The 15653-nt window shown below is 47.1% G+C and overlaps 1 protein-coding gene across 10 annotated transcripts in view; it reads left to right on the top strand.

Annotated features, from left to right (window-relative positions):
* RAP1GAP2 (RAP1 GTPase activating protein 2) overlaps window positions 1-13224 on the top strand; it is a 202092-nt gene extending 188868 nt beyond the window's left edge. For all 10 annotated transcript variants that reach the window (XM_081890329.1, XM_081890334.1, XM_081890337.1 and 7 more), the window contains 8 exons: window positions 4497-4634; window positions 4993-5111; window positions 6382-6495; window positions 6998-7115; window positions 7716-7842; window positions 10443-10519; window positions 11557-11597; window positions 13181-13224. In XM_081890329.1, the coding sequence (XP_081746455.1) occupies window positions 4497-4634; window positions 4993-5111; window positions 6382-6495; window positions 6998-7115; window positions 7716-7842; window positions 10443-10519; window positions 11557-11565 (702 nt within the window). In that variant the 3' untranslated portion in view covers window positions 11566-11597; window positions 13181-13224. The remainder of the gene's footprint in view (window positions 1-4496; window positions 4635-4992; window positions 5112-6381; window positions 6496-6997; window positions 7116-7715; window positions 7843-10442; window positions 10520-11556; window positions 11598-13180) is intronic.
* Window positions 13225-15653: the final 2429 nt, after the last annotated feature.

The raw sequence follows: 15653 nt of genomic DNA, 5'->3' as shown, positions 1-15653 counted from the left end.
TAGGATTTGTAGATGTAACGTTGGAAATAAAGGAGAAAAGTCTGGCTGTTGTGGAGACGTTACTTTCCACCCCCCTCCCAATGTATTTACTTCACAATTATACTCACGTCCGTTGATGTCCCCCGTGGATCCCGGGATCCTTTTCTTTAGCCGGCTTTACCTCGCCTTTGCTCTCTCTGGTTAGGCCTTTGGTGACGGTTGATTACCGCCCGCAAAGAGGAGGCAGGGAGAGGAAAAGGATCCCTGGGCCAAGGTTGCCCAGTGGCGCCTGATCCCCTCTATCTCCCCTCTCACCTTTACAGGAGAACCAAGAGTCCCTGAGCGCGGTCGCCAAAAACTGTTGCAGGAAAAATCCGAGGGCTCCCTTGGACAAACGAAGACACCAACCAGAGCAAGTTCAGAGCAAAACGGCAGCCTGTAGGCCTGGTCTTTATTGAAGAAAAGACTGTCGCGACAGGGCTCCCACTGTCCACGAGGTGAAACAAGATGGAAGCCCCGAACAATGGATGACCCTAACTTTTATTAACCACTAATCCCCTTGACTACACCCCCAGAATTACATCATATTTACATCATGATTTTATTAAGGAACGGGAGGAGTTGAGGAGGAGTTTCCTAGGTAATCCGAGCAGCCTGACACCTGGCAGTGACCTCCTCTCCCCCCTCCTCATAAGTCGTTCCCAGAAACAAAGGAAAGGGCGAAGTCTTCCTGCCCCCTGAGGGGAATCCGGCCAGAGTCCTTTATTCGGAGTCGTGTGGAATACACTACCGTATGCAGTCTATTGTGTTTCTGATGGCATGTTGTCTGAGCCCTCCCGATGGCTATCAAGGTTGTCCCGCCATCCGGAGAAGGGCAGCTTGGTACGTGACTGCGCGGTTCAGGGATTATGGCCGATCAATCCCAGTCCACCCCCCTTTGATAGTCCTTGTAATATGCAGTGTAATAAAAGTGGTCTGGTGAAAATCCATAGTACGGCTGATTTTTGGTGAATTTATAAAGAATACAGTCACTGAAGTTCAAAGCAGTTTCCCTTTTCGGAAACAACTTGCAACATTTTGATTAGATCAGTCGCGGTTCAGTGAACTCGGAAACAATGAATTGAGAGCTGTCAAAAGGTGAGGGAACAGACGCTCGCGGCCTGCAGTACCAGCGTGGCCGCCGCAAGGGGCGCTGTTCGGTAACGCTGATTGGTTAACGCGGTTGCTGGTTGACCTAGAGTTCAGTCGTCCGGTCTACTCTCAATAAGGATAGGGCAGCGTGGAGCGCTAAAGCAGAGAGCTGTCAAACCAGCACTTCCTTATTTACGGAAGGCTTTGAAGAGGTGGCCCTCTAAAGGGACACCTCTCAGGTCAGGAAGGGGAGACGCGTGTACATGTGGATGTGGTGCTTGTGCAGTACGTGTTCCTGGGGTGGGGGGGTGTGATTTCCGGCGACAATGCATAGGGAATCCTGGTAAGATTCTCAATGTATGCTGCTTGCAGAGTAGGGCCAGAGGTATCTTTGCACATGTGCACACTCTTTCCCAATGCCAGTGTGGGGTTACCATCATCCACCCAGAGATTCTCATACTCACAGAAAGCTCTCCAGCCGCTACCAGTCAATGTTGAGATAATACTGAGCTAGATAGATCAAGGGTCTGACTGCCTTATACTAAGACAGCTTCCTGTGAAGTTATGAAATGCTTGCCAACTTACGCCAGGAGATGAATGGAGGAAATGATCTGTTAATGCTTCTTGAGCTATCAGCAAAAGTATAGGCAACAATATCCTCTGGGGGCCACTGTGCAACTCATGGAGGAAGCATGGTGTGTCTCCGGTTCGTGGAAAACAATTAGCTCTGCTTCCCCCTTGCATCTGGATCAGGTGCAGCACTGTTGTCTGGAGAATCACAGACTTCGAGAGTTGGAAGGGACCCCAAGGGTTATCTAGTCCAACCCCTAGTGGTTCTTGAGGACCAACAAGCTGAAACTGAATCCTGACAAGATGGAGGTGCTGTGGATTGGTAGATCTGGGGTCCAGGAACTGCACTCCCCCTGAAGGACCAGGCATATAGTCTGGGGGTCCTCCTGTCTCCTGCTTTGACCATTGAGGCCCAAGTGGCTTCACTGCTTGTTTCCATCTCTCCCTGGATTGCTAGCTGAGGCTGTTCCTGAGCTTGCAAAAACAACCCATCCTGTGGAAGCCTCCTAGTTAGATTACTGTTGAATACTCTCTGTGGGGCTGCCCTCAAAGATGGTCTGCTGATTGCAGCTGGTACAAAATACAGGTGCTGGACCATCAAGCGGTTTGGCTGCCTGGAACACATAACACTGGGTCCTAAAAGGTTTCCACTAGTGGCCCATATGCCCCAAGACCGTCTCTCTGAACTGAATGGCTTAGGAACCAGCTTTTATTTATTTTATTTTTTTGGAAGCACAACACTGTAATGTTAGCCAGATGTGGACTGAAATAAAAATCCCATTAAGGACCTCTCGAAGACTAGCAATGAGGGAGCCATTTCCCTAGGAAAGGAGTTCCAAACCAAAATGCAGGGGCACCACCCGAAACAGTTGGGTTTTTTTGCCTGTGGTACACCGTACACATCAGTTTAGAACTGTCACTGGTAGCCCAGATGTCAGGGTATTTGATACAGATCTTAAGTTGGACAGGCTCCTACAGGGGCAAGCATGTGCTCCTGTGTGCTGCTAAAGCACCACACAAAAATAATCTCAATGCAGCCATACTATGAGTATATAAAGATTGCACTCCTGCAAAGCACCACACCAAAAGGATGGATATGCACAATGCTCTGTGCAAAGATACACTTACTGGGAACTTGAGATAACTCTATAACACCATACTAACTGTCTAGTTACAGTAAACAACCAATCTCTTTAACTATTGCAGTGAGCGCTCCTGTCAGAGGGGTCAAGTTGCACCCAACAATGGGGGTGGGGCGGGCGGGCGTCAGACACATGTGATGTCACAAGCATTGCGCAATGCATGATGCTCATCAGGAGGTTGATAGCGGGAGGAGGCAAGGCCCAGCGAGGCCCAGCGAGGGTCACTGCTGCCACGAGGCTCGCCCCCACTGCCGTGAGACCCAGCCCCTCAAGCTTGGGGATGGGGCAGGGCTCAGCCCAATCCCAACAGACTTTTTTTGGGGGGAGGGGAGGCTGAAAACACCTCAGCCCTATAGAGTTGGCGCTTATGGCTCCTGTTAACCTATTATGCACATAATTTGTACACTGCCTTTCATTTCATGAAGAAATTCCAAGGCAGCTCACAAATGAAAAAGAACAAGAATCAAACTAATGATAAAAGAATAGAGGTACCCTTCATTAATACAAGCAACAATATCAGAGCATCTTAACAGTAAAAACAACAACCAAAGGAAGAGCTTCAAGTCAGGGGATACTTGTCTAATCAGGTGTCTCTTAAAGAGTTGGTAGAATGTCAGTAAATATGAGGACTCCCGTATTTTGGGGACTCCAGCCAGGAGGCCATGCCCTTTCCCATGCTACTCCGTTCCGACTCAGTATTTCATACCCACTGAGCATATATGATCTACATTTGGCTGCTGCTCTTTTCACCCCTTAGTGTTTTCCCCTAAATATTTTTGTACCGCTACAAACCTGCATTAACCGCCCCCTCAAACCTTCTAATACCACCCTCTTATGTACTGATAATGTGGTTTTGGGGTTGTTTTTTGGGGTGACTTAAGACCCACAGTTTGCAATGTGTAGATTTGTTGTTGTTGTGTTGTTGTTTAGTTATTTAGTCATGTCCGACTCTTTGTGACCCCCTGGACCAGAGAACGCCAGGCACTCCTGTCTTCCACTGCCTCCCGCAGTTTGGCCAAACTCATGCTGGTAGCTTCGAGAACACTGTTCCACCATCTTGTCCTTTGTCGTCCCCTTCTCCTTGTGCCCTCCATCTTTCCCAACATCAGGGTCTTTTCCAGGGAGTCTTCTCTTCTCATGAGGTGGCCAAAGTATTAGAGCCTCAGCTTCACAATCTGTCCTTCCAGTGAGATTAAAGGTAAAGGTAAAGGTACCCCTGCCCGTACGGGCCAGTCGTGTCCGACTCTAGGGTTGTGCGCCCATCTCACTTAAGAGGCCAGGGGCCAGCGCTGTCCTGAGACACTTCCGGGTCACGTGGCCAGCGTGACGAAGCTGCTCTGGCGAGCCGGCACCAGCGCAGCACACGGAAACGCCGTTTACCTTCCCGCTATAAAGCGGTACCTATTTATCTACTTGCACTTAGGGGTGCTTTCGAACTGCTAGGTGGGCAGGAGCTGGGACCGAAAGACAGGAGCTCACCCCGCCGCGGGGATTCAAACCGCCGACCATGCGATCGGCAAGCCCTAGGCACTGAGGTTTTACCCACAGCGCCACCCGCGTCCCTTCCAGTGAGATACTATAGTACAAAATCGTGACGTTATTTCAAATGGTAAATTGTGGCAAATTTCTGATCAAGATCTTAACTTTCCACTTCTTCTTGTCACCCCTTGCCAGAGAGCCATCCGGGTCCGCAGTCACTCCATGGAAACCATGGTTGGGAGTCAGAAGAAGCATCAGAGCGGAGGAATCCCTGGTAGCTTGAGCGGAGGGATTGTGCACAACAGTGGCGAAATAACGAAGGCCACCTTTTCTGTAAGTGCAGTACAACTAGGGTGTGTCCACCTCTTGTTTGTGGCGGAACCTGGCTCTGCGCAGCACTGACTGGCTGGCAGCCATGCCATCACAACCTCTTCTTCTCTGTGTGCTTCAAAACATTCATTCCATTCCCCAGTCCAAAAAGGAGATGTACTCTTGATTGCATAAACCAAGTGTGTTTGTGTGTAAAACAGTATCTTATGCAGTTATGGAAGATTTGGGGTATGTTTGGCATTATTTTATAGTCTTATATGCATTGCCAGTATGTAAAATGAAAAATAAAGATTGCTATGCAGTTCACAGGCAACTGTGAGCCTGGTAAAAGGGTTATAATTTTGTTTGCCTGTCTCCTCAGCCTCCAGTATCAGCAGCTACAGCCAAGAACCAGTCCAGGAGTCCCATAAAGAGGCGGTCAGGGCTGTTCCCTCGTCTGCACACTGGATCAGAGAGCCAGGCAGAGCCTCGGACTCGATGGTAACTTGCTCAGAACAGATGGATGGTTCTGGTGCAGTGCATTTCTGGAGTCATTGCAATACAGTGGTACCTCTGGTTACGAACTTAATTCCTTCTGGAGATCCGTTCTTAACCTGAAACCATTCTTAATCTGAGGTACCACTTTAGCTAATGGGGCCTGCCAGTGCCGCGCCGCCGTTGTGCGATTTCTGTTCTCATCCTGGGGCTAACCTGAGGTACTACTTCTGGGTTAGCAGAGTCTGTAACCCGAAATGTTTGTAACCCGAGGTACCACTGTATGTTTTATTTTCTTTGTAGCCATAGCTCTCAAACTCTGCTGCCCCCGGGACAACTTGAAAATTGTTGAGGGTTGAGACAGACCTCTTAACGATTTTTCCATTTGTTTAGCAGTTGTAATTAGTTGTGCTGGATGCTAGTGTGTTTACATTTATATACCCGTATTTTTCGCTCTATAACACGCACCCGACCATAACACGCACATAGTTTTTAGAGGAGGAAAATCCGTAGGCATGCCACCCGTAGGCATTCCCTCCATAACACGCACAGACATTTCCCCTTACTTTTTAGGAGGAAAAAAGTGAGTGTTATGGTTCAAAAAATACGGTATGTGTTTACCAGGAGCTACACCCAGCTCCACCTGACCACCACCCCTCATCTCATGAAAGCCACTCTTCTTCTCACCCCATACTCTTTGCCAAAGCCACCCTTCTCTTGACACCTTACCAAAACAACCTCCTTCCCTTAGACTTTGCAATACCTCCACTCACTGGCCTGGGGCACCAGGCTGCTCATTCACATGACTCACTTGCCTGACAGCCACCACTTCTGGTTCCCTTCTTCTCACCCTCCTATACTGCTGCTATAGCTCTGCAGCTCTGAGAGATCACTTTGTTGCCATGCTGTAGTTTGCAGTGACACCTGTTGGCAGCCATGTGAACTGCAGCGTGACAACATCATTAGGAAAATATTATTAGTAGAGATATTCCTCACCTTCCTGCCAGCCACAAATTTATTCCTCTGAGGAAGGCAGAGATTCCTACCTCATCACTTCTGCTCTTCCTCACTTCAGGGACAGACCTCTGGGTTCAAAGAGTGATGGAGCAGTCACTGTGCTGACAGCTCTGTACACACACACACACTTATTTATGCTGTTCCTACCCAGCCTTACATCCACATCTGAGACCTGCTGGAACAGAATGTTAACGGTATGAGAAGGCAAGATAGATTTGTTTGAAAGTTATGTTACTCTAGTGTTTTGCTCTCTTCGTAGTGATAGTGGCTCAGGAACACCAAAGACCCCTGAAGGAGGACACACCTCTCAAGAAATTAGGTCTGAGGCCTCTTCGAACCCAAGCTCTCCAGAGATCTGTCCCAACAAAGAGAGGTAAGTAAACACAAGTCGCGTCCATACCATGTGTTGAAACTACATGGCTTCCCCCAAAGAATCCTGGGGGTTGTAGTTTGTAAAGGGTGCTGGGAACTATAGCTCTGTGAAGAGTAAACTACAGTTCCCAGGATTCGAGAGATTGATTGTTAAACCACTGTAAAAACTGTAGTTCTGGGAGGGGAATTGGAGTCTCCTAACAACTCTCAGCTACTCCTGAACAAACCACAGATCCCAGATCTGTGTCTGAGGAAAGTTCTGGCTGTTTAAAAGTGGTATCATTTTGCTTTAATTGTATAGTGTGAATATGTGGATACAACCCAAAGTCTGAACTGGGGGGGGGGGGAGAGAACAAAAAAGAATGGCAGATGAGCTTTGGAAACAAGATGGGGTATTACAGAACCCCAAATCCTGGGGGAGGAATTCAGAGAAGGAGATTTTTCTAAGCTCCATCACCACCGTCAAGCTTTAATTTTCTGCCTTCTTCTCCTTTGACTTCCAGGCCATTTATTAAACTCAAAGAAAATGGAAGGTCAAACATCTCCCGTTCATCCTCAAGTACCAGCAGCTTCAGCAGCACGGCAGGGGAGAGTGAAAATATGGAAGAATATGAAAGCTTGGTAATAATGCAGTTTTCGCTTCCCGATATTGACTGGTCTCTCAGGGGGCCAATGTTCCTGAGCCGGTTGACATTTGCATAAACCAGGAGGCACATGGCTGCCCCCATCTTCTCCTCTGACACAATATCATTTCAGCCTCTCAGTCTCGCAGCCACATACATCTCTCCGACACACCTATAAGCCAGGGGTTACCAGCCTTCTTGGCTCAGGGGGCGCTTTTGTAATTGTGCCGCGTGTCACAAAATGGGGCAACGGGGCAAATTACAAAATGGCCAGCGTGGCGCTTGTGGAACATTCCAAAATGGCTGCCGTGGTTTGTTTGGCATAATGAGTTTTGCATAGGAGAGGACCAGCCAGGCCCTGAATAAGAGAAACAAACATTCCCTTGTGTGTTGTGGTTTTTGAGGGGATAGTTCCTGAGACCTTTTGCAGATACCATAGGAAGAACTGGCCGGCACACTGGCACTTGCAGGTGCTGCGTTGGTGACCCCTGCCTCAATCACATAGTTCCCCCTCCTCAAATATGCTCCAGGAACAAAATGTGTTGTGCACCTCGCCATCAAGCCTCCAACTCTCTCCCTTTCCCTCGATCTCCCTCAGGGCAGCCAGCCTTCAACAGCATCACCATTCAAGCAAGACGTCTTTGTCTACAGCCCTTCCCAAAGTAACGAGAATCCAGCTCTGGCATCTGCCGCCACACCGGTGATAATGAGCAGGAGCCCAACAGGTGAGTTGGGAAAAAGTTATCCAGATGGTATTAGTAGGAGCCTGGTGGTGGTTATGGTCTGCGCTGGATTTCGGGCAGTGTGGGCGCTGAGCTGAGGGGGTGCAAAAATTGAGAAGATCCATAATTGAGAAGATCCATTTGGAGGTGCCAAGTTTTGAGGCTGCTCAGGGCATCATGTTAACAAAGATTACCAAAGTCTGCCCCTGGTTATGGCAATGGATGTCTCATGACTCAGCTACTTTGGAAAAAAAACCCCAAACCCCAGCATTTTGAATGTGTTATAAACATGCAACACCAGATGGCGCTGGAGAGCAAAGAAAAATATTTGCGGTTTTCCATAGCGGTTTTTGTTGTTGTTAAAACGATTTAGTTTCTGGCTTATTTATAGCATTCCCTCCCCCCCCCATGCAGATCCACCCTCAGTCAGACACGTTGTGTGGCAATTTTTTCCTTCTGCCCTCCGCCTTCGAACTTGTACTTTTTTATATAGTTATCGGTCTGTGGGTGCTAAATGGCTGGGTTCAATAGATGTTCGAATTTAATTAGAGCTTGAGTGTGAAAAGGGAATGTCAGACGTGTGTGTGTGTGTGTGTGTGTGTGTGTGTGATAGGTTGTGTAGACCCACTTCAAAGCCCCTGAAAGTAACATGTGACTAAGTCAGACCCTGTATGCTAAGTAGGATGCTAACCATCGGAAATCAACAAGTGTAAGACAAGTGTAAAAGTTAATTAACTCTGGCTAATTTCTTTCAAGGTTGTGATGGCCTGGGGATAATGATACATTAGTGCACCAAAAGGAGTAGGGCCTTTGCCACCTCGAGCTATTTAGAAAAAAGGTGGGCTGTAAATAATAGAATTGTAGAGTTCGAAGGCACCCTGAGGATCATCTAGTCCAACCCGTTGTAACGCAAGAATATGTAGCTGTCCCAAATGGACACCATGCTCTAACCCAGTGTTTCCCAACCTTGGGCCTCCAGATGTTTTTGGCCTACAACTCCCATCATCCCTAGCTAGCAAGACCAGTGGTCAGGGATGATGGGAATTGTAGTTCAAAAACAGCTGGAGGCCCGAGGTTGGGAAACACTGCTCTAACCAACTGAGCTATCCAAGCTGACATGAAATGTACAGTAATAATAAGTAATAATAATATTTTTTAAAAAATCAAGCAGAATCAGTGCACACGTAAGATCAGAATGTGCTGGGCTGCCTTGAAACCATCCTGCTTATCTGTGACAAGTTTCCCTTAGCTCCCCATGAGGCTCTTACAGTGACAAAAATAGAAATTTGCTTCACTCGATTAACCAACTTGGATTGCTCTTGGTGATTAGTAAGCACACCTGCATGGCTGGGGCACTGTGGAGAAATCAGCATATATAAAAACAGGTCTGTTTTGTCACATAGATCAACCTAGGAAAAAGAGGAAGATCTTCAGGTCTCCTTTCCTTCTCTCTCACCCTCATTTTATTTGCACCCCCCTCCTACTCCTTTCATCAAAAACTTCAATAATTGGTTAAGCATTTCATTTCCGGTTGCTCTCCTCCTGACACATGTAAAAGATGAACACTGGAGAGTCCTACTTAGAAGCCCCAGTGAGGTTGAGCGGAACTTGCTATCAAGGAAGTGGGTTGAGACTGTAGCCATATTGCCTGTTTTCCTGGGCAATTCATTATTATTATTATTATTATTATTATTATTATTATTGCAATTCTTTATCATCATCATCTATTTTTTATTTTATTTATTTATACTTTTCAAGTTTATACATTTCAGTAGTTTTACAACCATTTTGACATTTCAAAACTTGACTTCCTTCCCCCTCGTTTTGTGGCTCCTTAAATTTGTTTTCAATATCTTCTGCATATCCAAATTAACTTAATTTGCTCATTTATTCGTCTTCTTTAAATATATGCTCTTATAAAACAGCAGGTTGTTACAGTAATCTGGCCAGTGTTTTTATCTGCTTATAATCTATCTGTAAAGATTCAATAAACCATTTCCATTATTTTATTTAAAAAATTGTTATCTTGATTTCTTCTTCCGGTAAGTTTTGCCATTTCTGCATATTCCATAAGTTTTTGTATCTGTTCTTCCTTTGCTGGGACTTTTTCTGGGCAATTCTTAACTACTCTGAAATAATGAAAGACTCTCTGTGTACATCACAATAAAGTTAAAGCACATGGCTCCCCCTGCCCCCAAAGCCTGGAAACTGTAGTTTGTTAAAGGTGCTAGGAATTGTATTTCGTTAAGGGGTAAACTGCAGTTCACGGGATGGCTTGGGGAAAGTCATGTGAGCAGGGGACCCTCCTCCCATTTCCAGGCCACCGCAAAATTAACACATTGTTGTTTTCATTTTAACAGTGGGCTTCTGTTAAACGAAGCTGGTTCCAGTCTGGTTTAGATTCATTCCATTAAATCCAGAGTAGCCAAAATGGTGCCCTCTAGATGACTCCAATTCCTATCATTCCCAGAAAAGAATGATCAGGAATGACAGGGGTTGTGATCCAGCGACATTTAGAGAGCACCTCATTGGCGACTCTTGAGTTCAATCATTTGAAGCAAACACCGTTTTTTTCACTGGGTTATTATTATTATTTCAAACAGATATGAAGAGCAGGAATTCTCCGAGGTCAAATCTTAAATTTCGTTTTGATAAACTTAGCCATTCAAGTTCTGGCCCGGTAAGTTTGAACGTATCAACCTGCCATAGACTTAAGACGTTGGTCAATCTACAGCTGGGGAACCTTTGGCCCGCCGGATGTTACAGGAACTACAACTCCCATCATCCCCTGCCATTAGCCATGCCTGCTTGGGCTGATGGGAGTTGTAGTTCAGCAACATAAGAATACAAGAAGAGCCTGTAAATTGGCCCGTCTAGTCATAGAATTGGAAAGGACCCTGAGGACCATCTAGTCCAAAGCTTTGCAATGCAGGAATACACAGCTGTTCCATACAGGGATCGAACCTGCAACCTTGACGTTACCAGCACTACACTCTAACCAACTGAGCTATCCAGGCCCTGTTCTCACAGAGGCCAGCCATATGTGTATGTCCAAGGGGAGGCTCGCAAGCATGACATGAGTGAAGCAGCAATCTCCCCATCTGCAGTTCCCGGCAACTAGGATACAGAAAAGTTGGGATAGGTTCAGAAAAGGGCCACCAAACTGATCAAAGGGAATGGAGCAACTCCCCTAGGAAGGAACATTTAGGACTTTTTTTTTAGTTTAGAGAAAAGGCAACAAGATTGAAGTTTAGGAAATTATGCACGGGCAGGAGAAACTGAATAGAGACAAGTCTCCACCCCTTGGTCTCTCATAACGCCGGAAGGCATCCAAAGAAGATTGTGGAAGAGAAAGGAAAGTTTCGCGCAAAGTTAAACTGTGGAACTCAGTGCCACATGAGGCAATGATGGCCACTAACTTGGACGGCTTTAAAATTCCTGGAGGCGAAGGCTATCAATGGCTACTAACCATGATGGCAGTGCTTCTAAGGACGTAATAAGAATAGCCCTGCTGGATCAGGCCTGCCCTCACAGTGGCCAACCAGATGGCTGTGGGAAACCAGAGAGCGGAATACAAGTTCCATGACCCCATTCTTCTGGCCATGCATGGGGTGGGGTGGGGCCAATGGGAGGTGGAGTCCACAGACCTGGAGGGCAACACATCACTGCTAATGAGGCATGAAGTGAAGTCAGCCGATCCTTTTCCTTTCCTTGCAGACACATTAGCTGACGGATAAGACTACAGACATCCCAAAAAGGTGAGTCGGTTGGGCCATGGTCTCACAAAGATGGTCCTCCTGTACCTTCTGTTTTCTGTTTTTGCATCCAGCAGGAGGTAAGAGGCAGGGGTGCTGAGGAGGGGTGGTGGCGGGGGCTTTGCCACCCCAAATTTAAATGAAGGGGCCAGGTCCCCTCAAAGTTCTGTGGCAGCCGTGCATGTGTGCCGTGGGGTGTGCTGATGTTGTGCACACGCATCGCAGGGCATGCGTGCCCGGCGTGCTAACGTCACAGGGGCAAGGCAGCACATGTGGGGTGAGGGAAGGCTGATTCAGTCCAGAATCCAGACCTGAACTCAGATTGAAGTTGATCCAGATAACCAGTTGCCACCCAGGAACACTTGTAGTTGTTCCACCACAAACTACTGCAACACACTCTACGTAGGGCTACCGTTGAAGGTGACTCAGAAACTACAACTAATCCAGAATGTGGCAGGTAGGCTGGTGACTGGGAGCGGTCGCCAGGACCATGTAGCACTGGCCCTAAAGGCCAGTACGTTGGCTCCCAGTACATTTCCGAGCAGAATTCAAAGTGTTGGTGCTGACCTTTAAAGCCCTAAACAGCCTCGGCCCAGTATACCTGAAGGAGCATCTCCACCTCCATCATTCAGCCCAGACACTGAGGTCCAGCTCCAAGGGCCTTCTGGTGGTTCCCTCACTGCGAGAAGTGAGGTTACAGGGAACCAGGCGGAGAGCCTTCTCAGTAGTGGCACCCACCCTGTGGAATGCCCTCCCATCAGATGTCAAGGAAATAAACAACTATCTGACTTTTAGAAGACATCTGAAGGCAGCCCTGAGATAAAGAACTACACAACCTAAAGGCAGCTCTGTATAGGGATTTTTTAAAAAAAATGTTTCATGTTTTATTATGTTTTTATGTGTGTTGGAAGCCGCCCAGAGTGACTGGGGCAATGCATTCAGATGGGCAGGGTACAAATCTAATAATAATAATAATAATAATAATAATAATAATAATAATAATAATAGCAGCGGGCCCCACTCCATCATGCAGTGATACATTTGACTCAGTTCCTGTGTGCAGTGGCTAGGCCTATTCTACAAGGAAGCCATTGTACCATGCACCATGTAGCAGCCATTTAATGCCATGCGCACGCCTCACTTTCTCAACATTTCAAATGCACCCACTGCCCCCACTAAAGCTTGATGATCTCTGGACTAAGGCTTCCAACCCTGTGGACATCTGATTGGGAGTAAGCCCCATTGCGATGCTGTGTGATGCCTTCTGCTGAAAAACAAACATGCATTCAGTGTGAATATTAAGTGTACCCCTGCCTAGCTAGGTAAAGGGACCCCTGACCATTAGGTCCAGTCGTGGCCATCTCTGGGGTTGTGGCACTCATCTCGCTTTATTGGCCAAGGGAGCCGGCGTACAGCTTTCAGGTCATGTGGCCAGCATGACTAAGCTGCTTCTGGCGAACCAGAGCAGCGCACGGAAACTCCATTTACCTTCCCGCCAGAGCGGTACCTATTTATCTACTTGCACTTTGACATGCTTTTGAACTGCTAGCTAAGGACCATCTAATTTATTTCCTCCTCTTTTCCAGGGCATTTCTGTTTGGGTTTTCCTTCCTTCCTTCCTTCCTTCCTTCCTTCCTTCCTTCCTTCCTTCCTTCCTTCCTTCCTTCCTTCCTTCCTGTTTTTCTTACGTGAAAACACTCTTTTCGACTGACAACGTCCGTCCACCACACTATGCGCCACTGCCACGTATGAAATGTGCTTCACGCAGGCAGATGTTCCCGTCCAACCCAGAGGGAACTACTACCTTGCCACGCCTCGGCTGGGATAGATGCCCCAGGAGATGAACCTGACAGGTTGTGGGACTCTCTTCCCTTGCCGACCCCTGTCTCTGCTCCGTCCCTCATGATCCAAAGGACATCTGGGGAGAGGAGACGGGTTTGCTGCTGACATTATACTTGAACCCGCTTCTTACCCTGTTTCCGTTCAGTATTCTGAAATCTGCAAAACCCGTGTGCTCCTTGTCCTTAATTGTCGCTGTTTGACTGAAGGTCATGAGCGCTGCTCTCCTGGTGATTTGAGAAAGTTACTTTGGTTTTTTAAAAATAATCACTCATAGTGATATTATAGGCTAATCTCTTCCCTTCCCAGGGCCTAAAGTCAAGTGTCCTTTTTCTAATGCAAATGAACTTATTCTGCAAGTGGGACTTCTTCCCCTTGACAGACACCCTCAGCCAATTCAGAATGTGGCATCTTTTCTCCTTACTTAAGTCTCTATTCCCTATCTTTCTTTCCTTCCCAAGCCCAGTTCTAGAGTATAAGAGGAGACTTGCTGGACCAAAGGTGTGTCTGGCCCAGCCTGCTGTTCAGCACAGTGACCATGCAGATCTCCCTAGGAAGCCCACAGCCAGAGCAAACTGCAGCCCTCACCCCCCCCCCCAGCAGCACCCTGCCTGGGAACCTGGGAGCCTAATTCAGCTACTGGAGCTGAAAACCAACAGCAAATTTCTCCTCCCCCATTGAAATTGTCTAATCTCCCCCTAAAGCTATTGTAGCGAATGGCCATCAGAACATCTTGTGGCTAGGAGTTCCATAGAGTGGGTTTTTGGCAGAAGCCTTGCTTTATGTGTGGAGATCAGTGCATGCTGATCAACGCGCAGTCTTCGCAGTAAGGCGCTATTCCGATGGCATGAGTAACGCAACAACTGGTAGTTTCTTATCTGCTGAAGCCTCCATCTGCCTTCACAGTCGTTGTAACTTACCGCTTGTTATCTTCCACCTGTTTTGCTGTTGAGGACTTATTGGAGCATTCTTTGTCTTGCTTCTCTCCCTTGATCTTTCAACTGTACTAATACATCTATAAAGGGCAACTGAGCTCCTAAATGAGCCTAATTTTTTTTCTGGACTGACTTAAAAGAGGCTCAGACCCCATGTGGTCAAGCCATGATCATCATTTCTACGAATTTTGCACCGATGAGACTAGGCTGCTATTGAATACAGTGGTACCTCGAGTTAAGAACTTAATTCGTTCTGGAGGTCTGTTCTTAACCTGAAACTGTTCTTAACCGGAGGTACCACTTTAGCTAATGAGGCCTCCTGCTGCCGCCACGCCACCACCGCACGATTTCTGTTCTCATCCTGAAGCAAAGTTCTTAACCCAAGGTACTATTTCTGGGTTAGCGGAGTCTGTAACCTGAAGTGTCTGTAACCTGAGGTACCACTGTATTTCATTGTGTGTGTGAAGCATCAAGGCTGCCTTCTCCTGTGGGCCATATTAACGCAACAAGATGGCAGCCATGCCAACTGGGCCCAATGGGAGTTGTAGTCCGAAAGAGCTAGAGGACTACTGTTTGGGGAAGATTGCCTTAAAGCAGGTGTAGGGAACCTTCACTGGCCCACTGGCCAGATTTGGCCCACCAAGTCTCCCCATTTGGCCACTGAGGTGGTTTCCCCCAAACCACAGTCATATGTGGCATTGAGGGTGGGGCAGGCAGAAAGCAAGTTTGAATTTTATGACATCAGGTGATTGGCAGCTGGGTGGTTCTGCCCACTTGTCAGAGTTGGCCTGTGGAGTAGGGGCTAAGGAAATGAAGATATGGTACTCTGGGCCAAAATGGTTCACGTATCACCTTGAAATGCTTCCAGAATTCTGTAGGGCAGGGATGAGGAAACTGTAGCAGTGAAATTTCCTAGAAAAGAGTGTTGCTCCAGCTCTTTGTTAATTTTGGTTGCTTCTTTCTGTACCTCTACTCCCCTGCACACCAGTGTGTCCCCCCAGGTCCAATGACCTACTGTGCCTGATATCTCCACCTTCTATGAATTTATCCTGATTCCCTATGACAGTCAACTGAGCTGGTGGCTGTCATTATGTCTTCTTGGCAGCAAAATATGTGCTGCTGCAAAGAATTCCTTTTTTTGTCTGAGCAGAACCTGCTGCTGGTAAATATCATTTGCCAATTCTGCATTCTAGAGTTTTGAAGAAGGGAGAAAAATGCACATTTTCCTTCCTTGAAACTCCACAGTTCCATTTCTCCTTGAATTCTAAAATAATTTTGTTTTTGT

This window comes from Podarcis melisellensis (assembly GCF_964234715.1).
Source record: "Podarcis melisellensis genome assembly, chromosome: 15".
Lineage (NCBI taxonomy): Eukaryota > Metazoa > Chordata > Lepidosauria > Squamata > Lacertidae > Podarcis > Podarcis melisellensis.
The sequence above is the reverse complement of the archived record's forward strand: the minus strand, read 5'-3'. Positions and strand labels throughout refer to the sequence as shown.